Raw genomic sequence first — 14020 nt, 5'->3', positions numbered from 1 at the left:
TTGGACAAATAATTGTTTCTATTTCAAGCATTGCAGGTAAGCTTAAAGGCACTGTATGCAGTATTTATGTGGGCCTGTAAAGGTAGGTTTTATGTAAGAACATGGTTATTAGAGTGACTTGGGTGAATCTCCATTTTGCCAATAACTGCGAGTATAAAGTAAAAAGGCAGTATTAGGTTCAGGAGTAGGTTTAAAGCTTTTTAACGTCAGAAATGTGGACTGTCAAGTAGAAGACCTAGACTCATTCTGACCAAAAAACAGATGAATGAATTAGATCAAATTTTTGTGGTAATTAATTGAATTAACAAATTCAAATCTAAGACTACTTCAAAGACTTTTTATGGCCCAATATTAAAAAAAATTGAAATTCAGACATAAGACTTAAGAACCTGCACACACCATGCCTGACACAGCCTTCATAAAATGAAAAACAGAAGTGGCACATATTTGCAATTCATAATGTTGCTTAATGGTTTACGCAAGGCTGATTATTACTGTGTTGAATCATGACAGTAGACTCAATTTAACAGCATTTTATTATTCAATATATAAAGCAAAGTTACAGCCATATGAAAGCTCAAGCAATTTGGAAAACTTTCCCCAATTTAAATATTGTACATTCTATAAACTCATGATATGTACTGACGTCTGACCTTATCAAACCAGTTAAAGACATAACCTGAGAATTTCTGAATGTTTGGGTTTTAGTGGCCAGAGGTAGACCACAGAACCAAAATTATGACGATCACATCAGAACAGTTTGGGTAATCATCACTATGATAAGGCTTCACATGCCATACAAACATGCTGGTAAACATTTTTTGATTGTTTCACTTGTCACCAACTGCCGTGTCCAATTCCTTAAAAAGTGCAGCATCAGACCTGCCATGTTTGCTTTATCAGGAAGTTTACTGAACTGTCTCAGACAACAGTAGCAAGCAAATATAATGCAAGTCAATCCACAAATGTGTTTAAGAGAATGTGCACCTGAAATTTTAATGATGTAAATGCAAGAAATGATAGTTTTTAGGAAGATTTGAGACAACAGCTGTTCTAAATTACAGAGTAAAAGTGGTTTTGTTATTTACAAGGCAGAGAAAACAAATACATTTTATTAGAAAAAGAATGTTGTTCAACAGTTCTGTGGTTTGTTAAAAATAACAAACAAAAACACCAAGATAAAACAAATATTAGAGACACTCAGCTATGATACTAGCTCCATCAACATTTCAGCTGTGATTCACAGACTGACTGATAAGAGAGTTGGGCTGGAGGAAATTAAGGTCATGGGTCAGTAAATGTAATAAAAATGTGACTGAAGCATTTTTTCCAAGTCACCGTTTGTTACTTTGGTACTCATGTCCATATTGCTTAGAAAAATAACTAAATACACGAATATACCTGAATTTTTCCTTTTACATGTAGTGGGAGTATCTATCCTTCCTTTAATTTGATATGTTCACATGTAGATGAATCATTTGAACAAAGAAAATGAACAGGTATTTTCATTAGGAGGCACAAAAATATGAGAATCATGCAGAAACACACACTCCATAAGTAGAAAAATGTCTGAGTCTAAAAATGGTCACTATTAATCCACAACTCATATTAAAAAATACATGGGAAACAGGGCTCATCGCTGTTCTGTAGTAAATTATTTCCTATAACTTAAAAACGTTGCACATTGATGCATCTGAAATACGAAGGTAGACAGTTCAGGTCAACTCAAACAATCACACTGGTCTATAAAAACTGCAACTTCAGAGCCAATAAAAAGAAAGACGTCACTTAAACCCTCAGGAATAATCCATGCTGAGTCATTTAAAACCAAGGTGTTGTCCTCATCACTGTTTGGTGCAGGCTATACCACGAATGATGACTTCTGTTTGAAATCTCCCTGTAAACAAACACATCACACATTAGAACTGGAACTAAAACTAAGAAAACACGGTCCACAACTAAACAAACATGATAACAAAATCTATTAGAATGACAACGATATCAATACTTACATCTTCATCTTCACCACCGTACAATGATGGGGGCTGGTAGAGCACGTTTGTCTTTGGTTTGCTGCAGGGAGAATTACAAAAACATGTTGAGCGAAAGAGTCAAATCAGTTTTTGGATTATCTGCTAAAATCCATCGGACAGTATGGAAAAAAGAAAATCCTCTTACCTTTCACTCTTTTCTGTAACGAGAAGAAACAAAGCAACGTCAGTCCGATAAAGATTTGGTACATCATACAAACATTCAATTGATATTCAACAGTCAGGTGGTACCACTGACCACTGCAAATGATGCAATATCTTTTCTGAATAGCTAGACGGAAAGTAGCAGAACTGAGGTGCCCTTTCCCTCCTTCCACACATGACAGTAATATTCATGGTCGGGTGGTGGGACTTAAGAAAAGGAGAAACATGAAATTTCCTTTAGAGTTTATTAGAATGTTTTTGTATTTGTCTTCAATAATGAATACTGAAATCTCTGAACACACGTCTTTTTTAAGATGCAGAAAATGGCCATGATTTACAGTGTGGATAGTTAGATAGGACTGGTTGTTAATGCATATACCAATGTCCCCGGCTTGAACTTACTGTTGACTTATTTTTTTTTTTTTTTCAAAAAATTGTGGCAGCTGAAAACAGTTTTACCTTGTTAACTTGTACGTCGTAGGCTAGTTAGCCCATTCATTAGTTATGTCTGTCGCTAAGCACACAAATATTTTTTAACCAGAATTTACAAGAATCGATGAACAACCGTCATCTGAGATTATAAAGGTGCATTGTTTTGTTTTTTTCCCTGAGCTTTTGTATATATAATGCTTACTTATCAATTGTGAAAACTAATAAACAAAGCAGAGAAAAGTCAAAGCGCAGTTTTAACCCATTTAAACTCTAAGCATTACAGGTCAGACACAGGGGGAATGTAAAGGTCCTTGGCACCTCCACTTTTTTTTCTCTTTTTTTTTTTAAATCTGGCCCTCATTAAAAGGTAGTTGAATAGGCCTGGTCTAGACTCTGACCTAATTTAACACCCAACATGCTGACTATGCAGATGTCCAAGGTTTCTATTAATGTCATCACCGAATGCTGATGATCACAGCAAATGCTATGATTTTAATATAATGTGGAAAAACTCACTGGGCAGGTATCCTTTCTTGTTGGCATACCAAATGCCGAATGCCAGTGCGGCCAGCAGCAGCAGAGCCACAATGACTCCAGCAACAATTCCTCCAGTGTTTACGTCACCTAGAAGAAAACGCCACATTGAGAGGTTCATCAGGTGAATTACAACCAAACACAATGGTAAACCAGTCAATTTTCATGAACTTTTTAAACTGTTGCAGCACCCAAATGATTTTTTTTTTTTAAAACGAAAATGAAGGTTGTGTCTTCATGACTGGAATTACAGTTTCTATTTAGGTAAACACCTTTGATGCAGCCAAACCAGTTTAAGGCTCTTTAAAGTGTTGGCATGCAGCACACTCCACTGGCTGAAACTGGTTACACTAATTCTGTCTCATGAATATGTAAAAACTCAGGTTTAAGCATGTTTCTGAAATTAAAGAAAAGAGCACTTACGGACTTCCATTTTTGTGGCTCGACAGCTCTTCGGGGGACCAGCAATGTTGACAGACTCACAGTAGTACTGACCTGAGTCCACCTTGCGCACAGGTGCAAACGCCTGAGTAACAGAGACAGAGATTATATTTTAATTTGTTAAAGCCATGGGGATTAAAACTGTCCGTAAAAAGTGAAGTAATAGCTTGTAGCTGACCAGTTCGCCAGTGGCTGGATTTAGCTTGTAGGTGTAGTTCTTGAAGGCTTGAATCTTGTTAGGTTCAGTGGGCAGAAGGGTGCCATCTTTGTACCATTTGTATGTGGGCGGAGGTGAGCCGTCAGCATCATGGCAGGACAAGATTACGTTCTTGCCCGTCGTCACAGAGGAGGGAACCCTACACAAGGGTGGAGACGGAGGCACTGCGGGACATAACATTCAGTTTTCAGCACGTCTCCACATGTACAAAGATCCACCATTACATTTAAAACACAGAACAATATCAGAATATTAACGATTTTATGGCAGCGATGTGAGTCTAAGTTTATTGTAAATAGAAAGATCTATATATATATATATATATATCTATATATATATATATATCTATATATATATATATATATATATATATATATATATATATATATATATATATATATATAATTACAAAGGGATCCTTACCCAGAACAGTCAGCTGCACTTTGGTTTCCCCAAACTGTCCGTTGCCGGATACCTCACAGTCGTACACTCCAGTGTCCTTACGGGTCACTTTGGAAAATCTCAGATTGTTGCCGCTGTACAATGTCACTCTGTCAGAATAGGGTGCTGTGGAAGAGTGGCCGCATTATATAACAGACTTGAAGACATTCAGAGAACATATATCCCCACCCAAGCTGCCCAGTCCTCTTTAATTTTTTAAATAACACGGAGAGTTTGGAAAAGTGACTTGCTGACAGCTAAAATAGGTTGCTGCTATCAAATTTAGCAGGATTGCTTATGGCTAATACAAACATGTCAACTACCTCTGCACACTATTAGGATGACTTTGCAAACAAATGGGCATTCAAAAATAACAGCTTTTTTTGAGAGGTTCATTTAAGGCTGCTTGAGACATGTAGGAGTGCATTTAAAAGGAATTTGTAGAAAGATATCGTGCTAGCAAGTTATGACTCAAGGAGATAAAGAATTTTATCTCTGCACCTCACACCTTAGGAATTAAGAGCAAAAGTATGGGATGCTTTATAAATGGTGACGGTGCTGTTGGTGATATGTTACATGCACTTATCAGTTCTTTCATGAACCAACTTTCCACAAAATATCATTAAAAAATAGTTTCTTGAAATGTACAGGACCTAAAACAAAAACTTCGTTGGTGGGGGGAAAAAAACAGTCGAAGTCACAAAATCTGGACAAAATGATCAGAAAATGTTTGTCATGCTCAAGACTGAATCTACTTACTTGTTAATTTGCCATCGAAAACCACATACATCTGTGAGCCTTTTAGGTTCCTAAACTTCCACTCAACTCTGGCTTGAGAACCAAAGTCAGCTGAATACGAACATGTGAGGTCAGTCCCTGAAATGACAGAGTTCACGATAAATCTCAAAAAAACACACAGCTACTGTAAAGGTTTTCACTTCCATCATGCAATATGAAACAAAAGGAATTAATAAAAATAACATGAATCCAAAATTATGTATACCCGTTTGAAGCATGTGAATATCTGCTGTCACAGATATATCAGTATCAGTATACATCACCAGATATGTACCAATATGAAAACTTTTCATCCAGAAAAAGATGCTTGGGGTAATTTATAATTATTAAATTCCCAGTGAAGCTCACAGTTTCAGCGCACTGATGTCATTTTGGACAATAAGACCTCATCTTCCTCTGAGAACAGCTGGTTTATTCAGTTATTGAAAAAATGAACATTTCTGAGTTTGTACTGTTGCCTCATTAATGTTGTAATTATTACAATTCTGAGTTTGAATTTCTTCTCCAAAACTACACAGTGGCCCTTTAACTGTATGGTAGAGAGTTGGAATATTGTATAGCTACGCTGTGATGTTGTATGTGTTTCATGCTCCTCTGAAATTAAACAATACATTGATTTTTGATTGTGAAGACAACCTTTTAGGAAGTTACATTCCCCTTTTTAAAACACAAATCTAGTAAAGCTACTTCCTCAGAAAAACTGATAAACTGAGACAAAGCCAAACTTCCCATCTTTGTTCTTTAGAAAAAAGAAAATACAATTACTTTGGTGTATATAATTAAGAGATAAAAATGGCCTTATAATTGATACCACAGGATCACCACACAAGAAGATATCCACCTTTATTTTAGCTCATCCTTTTTTATTGAAAATAGAAGTAAGAGTGTGCAAAAATTCAGCAATCAATTCACTGCTAAAATAATCACTTATTAATTTTCAGGCTTATCTTCTGTCATTCAAATTATTTTATATTTTCAGGACTCACCTTCATTCTCTTTCGCCTGTACACTTGCTACGGAGGTAGTGACTGAAAAGCCACTTACACCTGGACACAGAGATGAGAATAAAACAAGTAATTAGACATTGAGTTACATAACAGGCTGCCACTATAATACATCCCTGTAGATTGCATTACCTAACAGATTAAACAGTACAATATACAAACACAATAGACAAACACAAGCAAAGGGAAAACATTATAGACAGGGGAAGCACAGCATGACTTATTTTACAGTTTAAAAGGTTACTTATATGACTGATGCAGTTATTGTTGAGTTTAATTCGGAAGTACTGATGTCTTTATTGACTTAAGTGACAGACAGTCATCACCACAATTTTCAAAAGACACTGAGTCTACATTCTCACTTTCTTTAAGTATAACTACTGCCCTAACAACATGTGCTCTGTGGGTGCAGCAGCAGTCATTTTGTACTGACTGGGATACTGCTAACATTGTCAAATCAGTCCATTAAGAAATTCTGAGTTTTTAAGAGTAATTGAAGAGTTGGAAGCCTGTATTTATTTACCTTCCTCATATGGGGTTAAGATTGAGTAGGAGGCGAGATAAAATCACTCTGTTGAAAGATTTATTAAAAGGTGCACTATGAAGAAGAGACAGATCTTCATCTACTGATGTTTTTATGCCTAAACAAACTCTTTGTTTTCATGGCTGACTAAAGTGAATAAACAAATTGAGCTTTGTTAACAATTTCGTACTGTTTATATTTGGCGGACCCTGCCATCTTTCTAGCTTCAAACAGTGTTCTGGGAAAAAAAATATAATTCTGAGTTTGAATTTCTATCTCATTAATATTGTAAGTAATACAATTCTGAGTATAAATTTCTTCTCCAAACTACATAGTGCCTCTTTAAGGATGAAAACAGGAAGCTGCAGTAGACTGGTGATTGAGGCTGAGATGATCCGTTTGGATGGAGATTAGCATCAGTGCTAAACTTTTTAAAGTCAGAGAGGAACATCTGAAGAAATGTGCTCGCTCTACTCTGAAAAATGTAATCATGTACACTCGTCAACTACACTACACGGAAGACAGATTCAGGTCAGAATTTGATTGATGGCAGAAGGAGGTGATAATCAGCCATCCAAATGTAGATCAGCCATTTCACACCTGAATACTTCCAGTATGTTGTCTGAGATCAAAGCTCAGATGACCACAGTAGCAGTCACAAAGAAAATGACATTCTGAAGATCACAGAAAAAGCACTTTAGATTGAAGAGCACAGCTCTTGTCAAAGACCCAAAGCATGTTCACGAGCCTTCAGGGTGTGGACCAAAAAAGAAAAGAGTTTCTCATTCCAGACTGCTGTGCCAGAAGAAACTTCCGGTGAAACTATCAACAGTCTGGTTGAAACTGGGTCTTTTCAGGCACTGCTACCGACAAAAAAACACGCGTAATTAAATCATATTGGGCCTGCCTGTCACATCTTATAGGTATCTATATCACTACTTTATGTGCCATTAAAACACTGCCATTACTTTAAGTGTTAGGCGTTACATGATTTAACTACTACGTTGCTGACGGACAATCCTGTGTAATACCGTGAAGCTTGAGCAGCAGGAGCCAGTTAATCATCAACCATGTGCAAACCTAGTCTTTCATTTGTACGCCTCACCAAATTCACTACAAGATGAAATATACAGCAAGCAAGACTTTAAATTAGTGTGGCTACCAATGATACATATATTGTTATTCAAATTAACAAGTGACACTTTTATTGTAGATGCCGATGGCATTCAGACTTTCTTGACACCCCGCGGATGTTTACTCACAGCTGGTCTCAGCTGAGATAAGGCAGAACAGTCACAGTTTTGGTTTGGCGTAGAGATAAGCGTTGACTGTAAAATGAAACCAGAGCCCTGTGTGACTTCTTTGTTTGCATACTTTAGGAGTTTCAGGGTTTTGTGTTGATGTGCTGTTGATTTGTCCTTGAAGTTAAAGAACTAGGAATGCACTCAGGTTAGAGAGCCTAACAGCAAATTCCTCTGCTCAGTGCAATAAGTTTGGAGAGGCCACCTGCCGATAAATTACATTATACAGGGTCTATTTCATACAGTAGACTGACATTAAAATTCATGACATAAATTTTGACATATTTATGTAGAAATTGTCAAGAGTAACCAGGAAAATCATTGGAAACAATCATCCATGCTCCCACAAATAAAAATTCAAATACCTTGGGACCTTCATTGTGTCCTCACTGAACTCCATTTTGTTTCACATGATCATGATATTATCTTATGTGTTAGGTTTCGTACTGGTACAGGAATGAGGAAATAGTGATATATTTATATAAACACAGTCCTCCTGACCTACATTTCTGATCATATTACAATTGCCCTTTTTACAAAACAGGAAGAACAACTAGGACAAACCCGGGCCCAGGTGTAGGATAGGCTACACCTGCTGCTCTGTAGCTGCCATTTAATTTTAATGCGGCTTCACTGCAGAAATCATCTGCAATTTTAAGACTACCATTGTTTTTTATTGTCCCTTCTGTCCCCTTCGTCTCACCAACAGCCTCCTGAAGTCACATAAACAGGGCAGGCCAACATGTTGTCTAACTGGTTCGTTTGTTTAGTAAGAAAACAGGTACAGCAAACTCTTTTATTTGGGATTGTGTGTTCACAGCAACTAAAGTGGTTGTTGTTGTGTTAAACTGTGCAACAAGAGACATTTAAGCGTCGACTGTCCTCGAGCTAAAAACACTTGTTACCAAAGTGACTCACCTGTCGCAGCGAGAAGGAACAAAGCCACCGTGACCAGCCCGCAGACAGACATGTCGACCAGCCCGCTCCTTCGTGTAACACGACGGCAGAAAAACACCAAAAAAACCGATTCAAAACACGCAAAAGTTTTCCTTGCGTCGAAAAAAACAACCAACCGTGTGTACTTCCCAACTCTGAATTCACAGCGTCGACGTTTCGGTGTCTTACTACAGTCCGCTCTCACCTGAGGAATCCGCCCGGGTGACGACGGGCTCTCTCTCTTTCGGTAACAGGAGCCTCTCTTGACTCAGGTGCGTGGGTGACGTCAGGGTGGACGAACAGGTTAGACCAGAGCAGAGAAGAGCAGAGAAGAGCACAGTCGCAAGGAGAGATCAGTGGAGAAGGTGACTACACGGCTCAGGGTTATGGTCATTTCTCCTGTTTCAGTTCCTTCTGGTAAGATGGAGTGAGTCAGATCATCGTGATGATGATGAGATTATCATCTAATAATGCTGACCCTTGATGTCTCAGCGGAAGTGAAACTTGCCCACAGTAAAGCACAGATTCACATTAGCCTGTGTGGCATTCTTCTTATGAATAAAAAGGAAAGAAAATGAATAAACATATTCACTCAGCCATACTATCCCCGAAGGGATTATGTTTATTCATCATTTACAACATATAATCTAATAATAAATACTGTGGGAACTATTATTATGCCAATATTAGGGCCCATGCAGTGATGGAATACAACTAAGTACATTAACTCAAGTACTTGTACCTTATTTGAGTATTTTGACTTTCTGCTACTCTATACTTCCACTATATTCTGGAGGCCAATATATACGTTTTACTCCACTACATGTATTTAATAACTTCAGTTATGTTACTGGTACTTTGCCGATTGCATGCTGCATCAGAGCAGCAGTAGTGCATTTTTAAATCAATTAGATATTTAAAAAATGGCTCTTCCAGAGTAATCCAAGTCTCCGGAAGAGCTTGGAAGAGATTCCCAACGGTCCCAAATTTGATTTATAAATCAATCTTTAACAGATGAGCTGTATGGAGCCATTACATGTTTTGTTTTAGCTGTTTATTTTATGGTTACATCAATTGTTTAGCTGAATGCTGCAACACTGTTTTGCTGTGAAGCTCCAGAAATATTTTGTGGACTATGAAACTTCACCTGACTTTCCATCAGCATGAGGGTGAGCAGACAATGACTGTATTTTAATTTTTGGGTGAACTTCTGCTTTAGACAATGTGCTTCCAACTTTGTGGTAATAGCTTTGGGACATTTTTTTTCTTCTTGTTTTGACATGATTATACCGCCCAAAATGAAATCCATACAGAAACAGTTTGCCAAGTTTGGTGGGAGAGTTGTCTGAACGTTATCACCCAACATTAATGCCTGAGCTCACTAATGCTAACATTGCTCTTATGGCTGAATGGTACATCACAGCAGCCCTTTATGTTGTGAAAAACCTTCCTAGAATTGTGCACATTGTTATACACTGTAAAGTCTGACAAAGTGACTTTACTTCAAAAATAAATAAATAAGGAAACCAATTACATCAAAATGACCAAGTAAAGTGGACAAATAATTTTAAGTTGTTAAAACTTTGCAGCTTGTACAACTTGTAGCTACAAATTTAATAGTCTACTTTACTTGTTAATTGAGGTAATCGGTTTCCTGACTTTATTAAAGTAAAGTCAACTTTTGAAACTTACAGTCTGGCAGCATAATGTCCAATTTTTAGAATGAGATGTTGACAGTTGTTGACAGTTACCAGTGGTTGTAATGTGCAAGCATTCTCATACTTTATTTGGCTGTACACATACTTTTGGTGATATGGTGTGAAGGTGCAAAGTTAAACGCATTTATATAAATTTAAAAGAAACAACTTTGACAGAATCCATTGTGATTAACCACTCTGTATCAGTTTGGGGACATTTTATAAGTTATTCAGACATGGAATAAACATTTGCTCTGCACAGGCAAGTCACCATATTGCTACATCAGTTTTTTGAGGACAGTAGTGGTATCGCCGTTTTCATTTAAGAGGCTTGTAATCTAACCACTCAGTGTTTTTACAATATCCTGAAAACAAATCTGTTTTCAGGATATTGTAAAAACACAGTCACACCTTTGAAGCCTGTGTGTGTAATCAGACCCTAATTACATGTTGTTGTACATGTTGTTAATCTCCAAACTACCTGCTCAGACAAGAAACTCTGATTTGTGTATTTTTAAAGTTTGGTATTTAAACCCAGTGCTGCCCTCTTCAGGACACTGACAGCACCTTCTGGATAATGCACATGCTAGAGTTCATGCACCAGCACATTTGATTTGGTAGGTTAGTTTCATTTAAGGAGCATTGTTGTTCTTTGTTGATGCCGTTATGTTCAGTTTATTGTCATTATACAGTACATAGGACAGCAGTGCTTTTCAGTGCAATTAAATGATTGTGCTTTAGCTACACACCACCTACTCATCTACATACAGAAGTAAAAATCCTTGACATTATCTGAGAAAACATCGCATCATATAAAGCATGTTCCGTGTACATTTATAAATAGGACCGTCACTGAGACGTGGAGAGACATACCGTGTGTTTATGACAACAAGCCTCAGCTGAACATGGATCATGTGTCTCCGGCACAAGTGAAAGGCAAAATAAAAACTGAGGTTTTCTTTTGGTTTGCTTTGTGACAGCCACCGAGGGACTTTATACATTGTCTCCCCGGAATAGAATAGAGACTGTATTGCTCATGCATCCATTAGTTGTCAATCATAAACTGTTTAAGTTTTGGTTTTTCTGCTCATCGTTAGATTAAATCCTTCCAAAGCCATCTTTGTTGCCCAGATCGTATCGACAAACACAACACAATCTTCCACTGGCAGACCTCTGTGGCAGAAGGTCGCCTCTATCCGCCCTCATCACTTGGCAGCCAAGAAGAGACACAGGGGACAGATTTCAGTCGGGCATAATAGATTGCTTACCTTAAAGAGCGATGAAACTCTGCAATAACGTCATGTTGCGGAGTGCAACCTTGCATCACTTTTGAGCTACCTCGAGATAGCTTAGTTTTAAAATCTCTGACATTTGCCCCCCTCATAGACAGTTCTTCCTATCTTGTGATTAAATCTACAGGCTAAATGCTCATTAGCTTTCATTATATTGAATAAAACTGCTAAGATCATTCAATCTACATATTAAATATTATAGAATATATACTTTCAGTTTTAGGATTAAGTCACATTCATGCTTTTTACTCATCGCCCTGTTAGGCACTGTCAGAAATCAATAGGCTCCATAGATTTCTATAGTACATTGTTTATATGTGAGCGTACTTTAGAGTATAAAGTATATGCTGTAGTACTGTGTGTGCTTAGTATTGAGTGCACGATGCAGGGTAAGCAAGGCCTGTGACGTACCAAACGTATACTGTACGACATTCAGTTCAACTCATTGCACTTTGTGCATACACACAACTTCAGGAGACTCCAATCACCAGATGATTATGGATGCAGTGTTAACGTATGCAGCAGTTTGGCGCCTTGTTCACAGCCAGTGAATTTCCAGCAGCATGGGAAGTGTCATCAAGGTCAGCAGTAGGCCACTGCAGCTTTGTAATAGGACACTCCACGCTGAGCAGGGGAGGAGGAGCACTGCAATAAGAGAAATAATGCAGGTTCAGAAGGAGGAGCGTTTTGTTTTGGCAGTCACTCAAACCTTTTTTGTAAAAAAAATAATAATGAGCACAGGCAGCTTACTTTTATCAACCACTGAGGTTTTGGTTGCGATGGTTGAGTCGGCATATTTGATGTTGCAGGTGAAGTTGGACTTTCCGTTGGGCAGGTTCTTAAACAGCAGGCGACAGATGTTGCCCGGAAACATGCGGACCTTGGCGCGTTTCTTGAAGGGGGCGTGCTGCTCCTCGTCTGGGTCGGTGGTGTCAAAGAGTCGTTCACCATTTGTGTACTTGCAGAAAGGCTCCGGTGCCTCGGCGGGGAGCGCATATTTGCAATCCATCCTGAGGTTGTGCTCATCTAATGAGCAGTAGTTCAACTGAATCACCTTCTGGGCTGACGCAAAGCCTGCGTGTGGTAAAACACAAAGAGATGATCAGATATTTTACCAAACACATAAAAAACACAACTCATTCTGGTCAGAAACACACTCAGATGAGATATGCTTACTTAATAAAAGAGGGGAAAACACATATACATATGAAAATATGTCCTAATAATATTACATGACATATATATGATCTTACCAAAAAGTAAAATTGTGGCAAGGAAGAACATTCTCCCAACTTCCCTGAAAAAAAGAAGATATTGGATGAAGCAGAGTCAGAGCAAACTAACACCAGAACCGAGCCTATTTATTTTTCTTTCATCCCCTTACATTATTGAGATTCAAATCAAATAAAGCTGACCATGCTGTAAAGAGCGGGGTCAGATATCTGAGACATGATACCACACTTCTGCAGCTCAGTGCAAACCCACAGAGGTTACTGTAGAAGAGTCACTGTCCCATAATACTGAACAGCAGAGTGAAGCCTGACTGCAAACTTCATTGGTAAATTGCCAACATTGACACATTTCTGTGCTCCACCTCTCTCGGGAACACAGGCTGATTATTTGTCTACTTATATTCAATATATTAAATAAACACATGAAGCAGTTCAGCTCTGTTTTGCCTGCTTGATGCAAACCAACTCTCGCCTTCATTCCCATATTTGCTCTAGTGCTGACTCCAGTGGTAAGCCAAATATTTCATGCAGACTCAAAGAAAAGCATTGTTCAAAATGCTACCATAGCTCAAATCCAGAAAAATCACAATACATGAATCATTCTCACCTTGTCTAATGCAGTTTGAGCTTCCCTCAGTGCTCTGCAGCGTGATGCCAGGGGTAGATACAGTAGAGGTCGGCTTATAGAAGAAACAGAGGAGAGAGTGAAGGAGGGAGGCGGACAGAGAGGGAGGGGAGTGGGAGAGAGAGAAGGGGGGAGAAAATGCTGCTCCACTGGACTTTGGGGACATTTCTCAGTATTGTATAGGATTTTTATTGATTCCCCCCCCCCCTGTTTTACCAGAGTATCACATGTCAATACACAAACCTCTGGCCACACATTGAAAGATTGAATTCAGGTTGCTGAATGAGACAGAGAAGGGAAATGTTGTGATGTGGGTTTGATAAGCTGAGACACCTCAGGAGCTGTTCTACAT

At 38.3% G+C, this 14020-nt stretch overlaps 2 protein-coding genes across 2 annotated transcripts; both read right to left on the bottom strand.

The window, feature by feature from the left end:
• Positions 1-518: 518 nt before the first annotated feature.
• f11r.1 (F11 receptor, tandem duplicate 1) lies at positions 519-9213 on the bottom strand. Its single transcript, XM_084373994.1, has 10 exons — positions 8805-9213; positions 6045-6104; positions 5020-5136; positions 4243-4386; positions 3781-3983; positions 3585-3687; positions 3144-3251; positions 2179-2191; positions 2013-2073; positions 519-1897 (listed from the first exon to the last, which is right to left on the bottom strand). Exons 1-10 carry the CDS (start codon positions 8854-8856, stop codon positions 1862-1864), a joined length of 897 nt encoding a protein of 298 aa, XP_084230120.1. The 5' UTR covers positions 8857-9213; the 3' UTR covers positions 519-1861.
• A 1965-nt stretch (positions 9214-11178) lies between these two features.
• Positions 11179-13697, bottom strand: thy1 (Thy-1 cell surface antigen). The gene is made up of 4 exons (XM_084373387.1): positions 13651-13697; positions 13065-13103; positions 12562-12885; positions 11179-12456 (listed from the first exon to the last, which is right to left on the bottom strand). The coding sequence occupies exons 2-4, from the start codon at positions 13093-13095 to the stop codon at positions 12350-12352; spliced, it is 462 nt and encodes a 153-aa protein (XP_084229513.1). The 5' UTR covers positions 13096-13103; positions 13651-13697; the 3' UTR covers positions 11179-12349.
• Positions 13698-14020: the final 323 nt, after the last annotated feature.

This window comes from Pagrus pagrus (assembly GCF_965226575.1).
Source record: "Pagrus pagrus genome assembly, chromosome: 14".
Classification (NCBI taxonomy): Eukaryota; Metazoa; Chordata; class Actinopteri; order Spariformes; family Sparidae; genus Pagrus; species Pagrus pagrus.
This window is presented reverse-complemented; position numbering and strand designations above follow the sequence as displayed.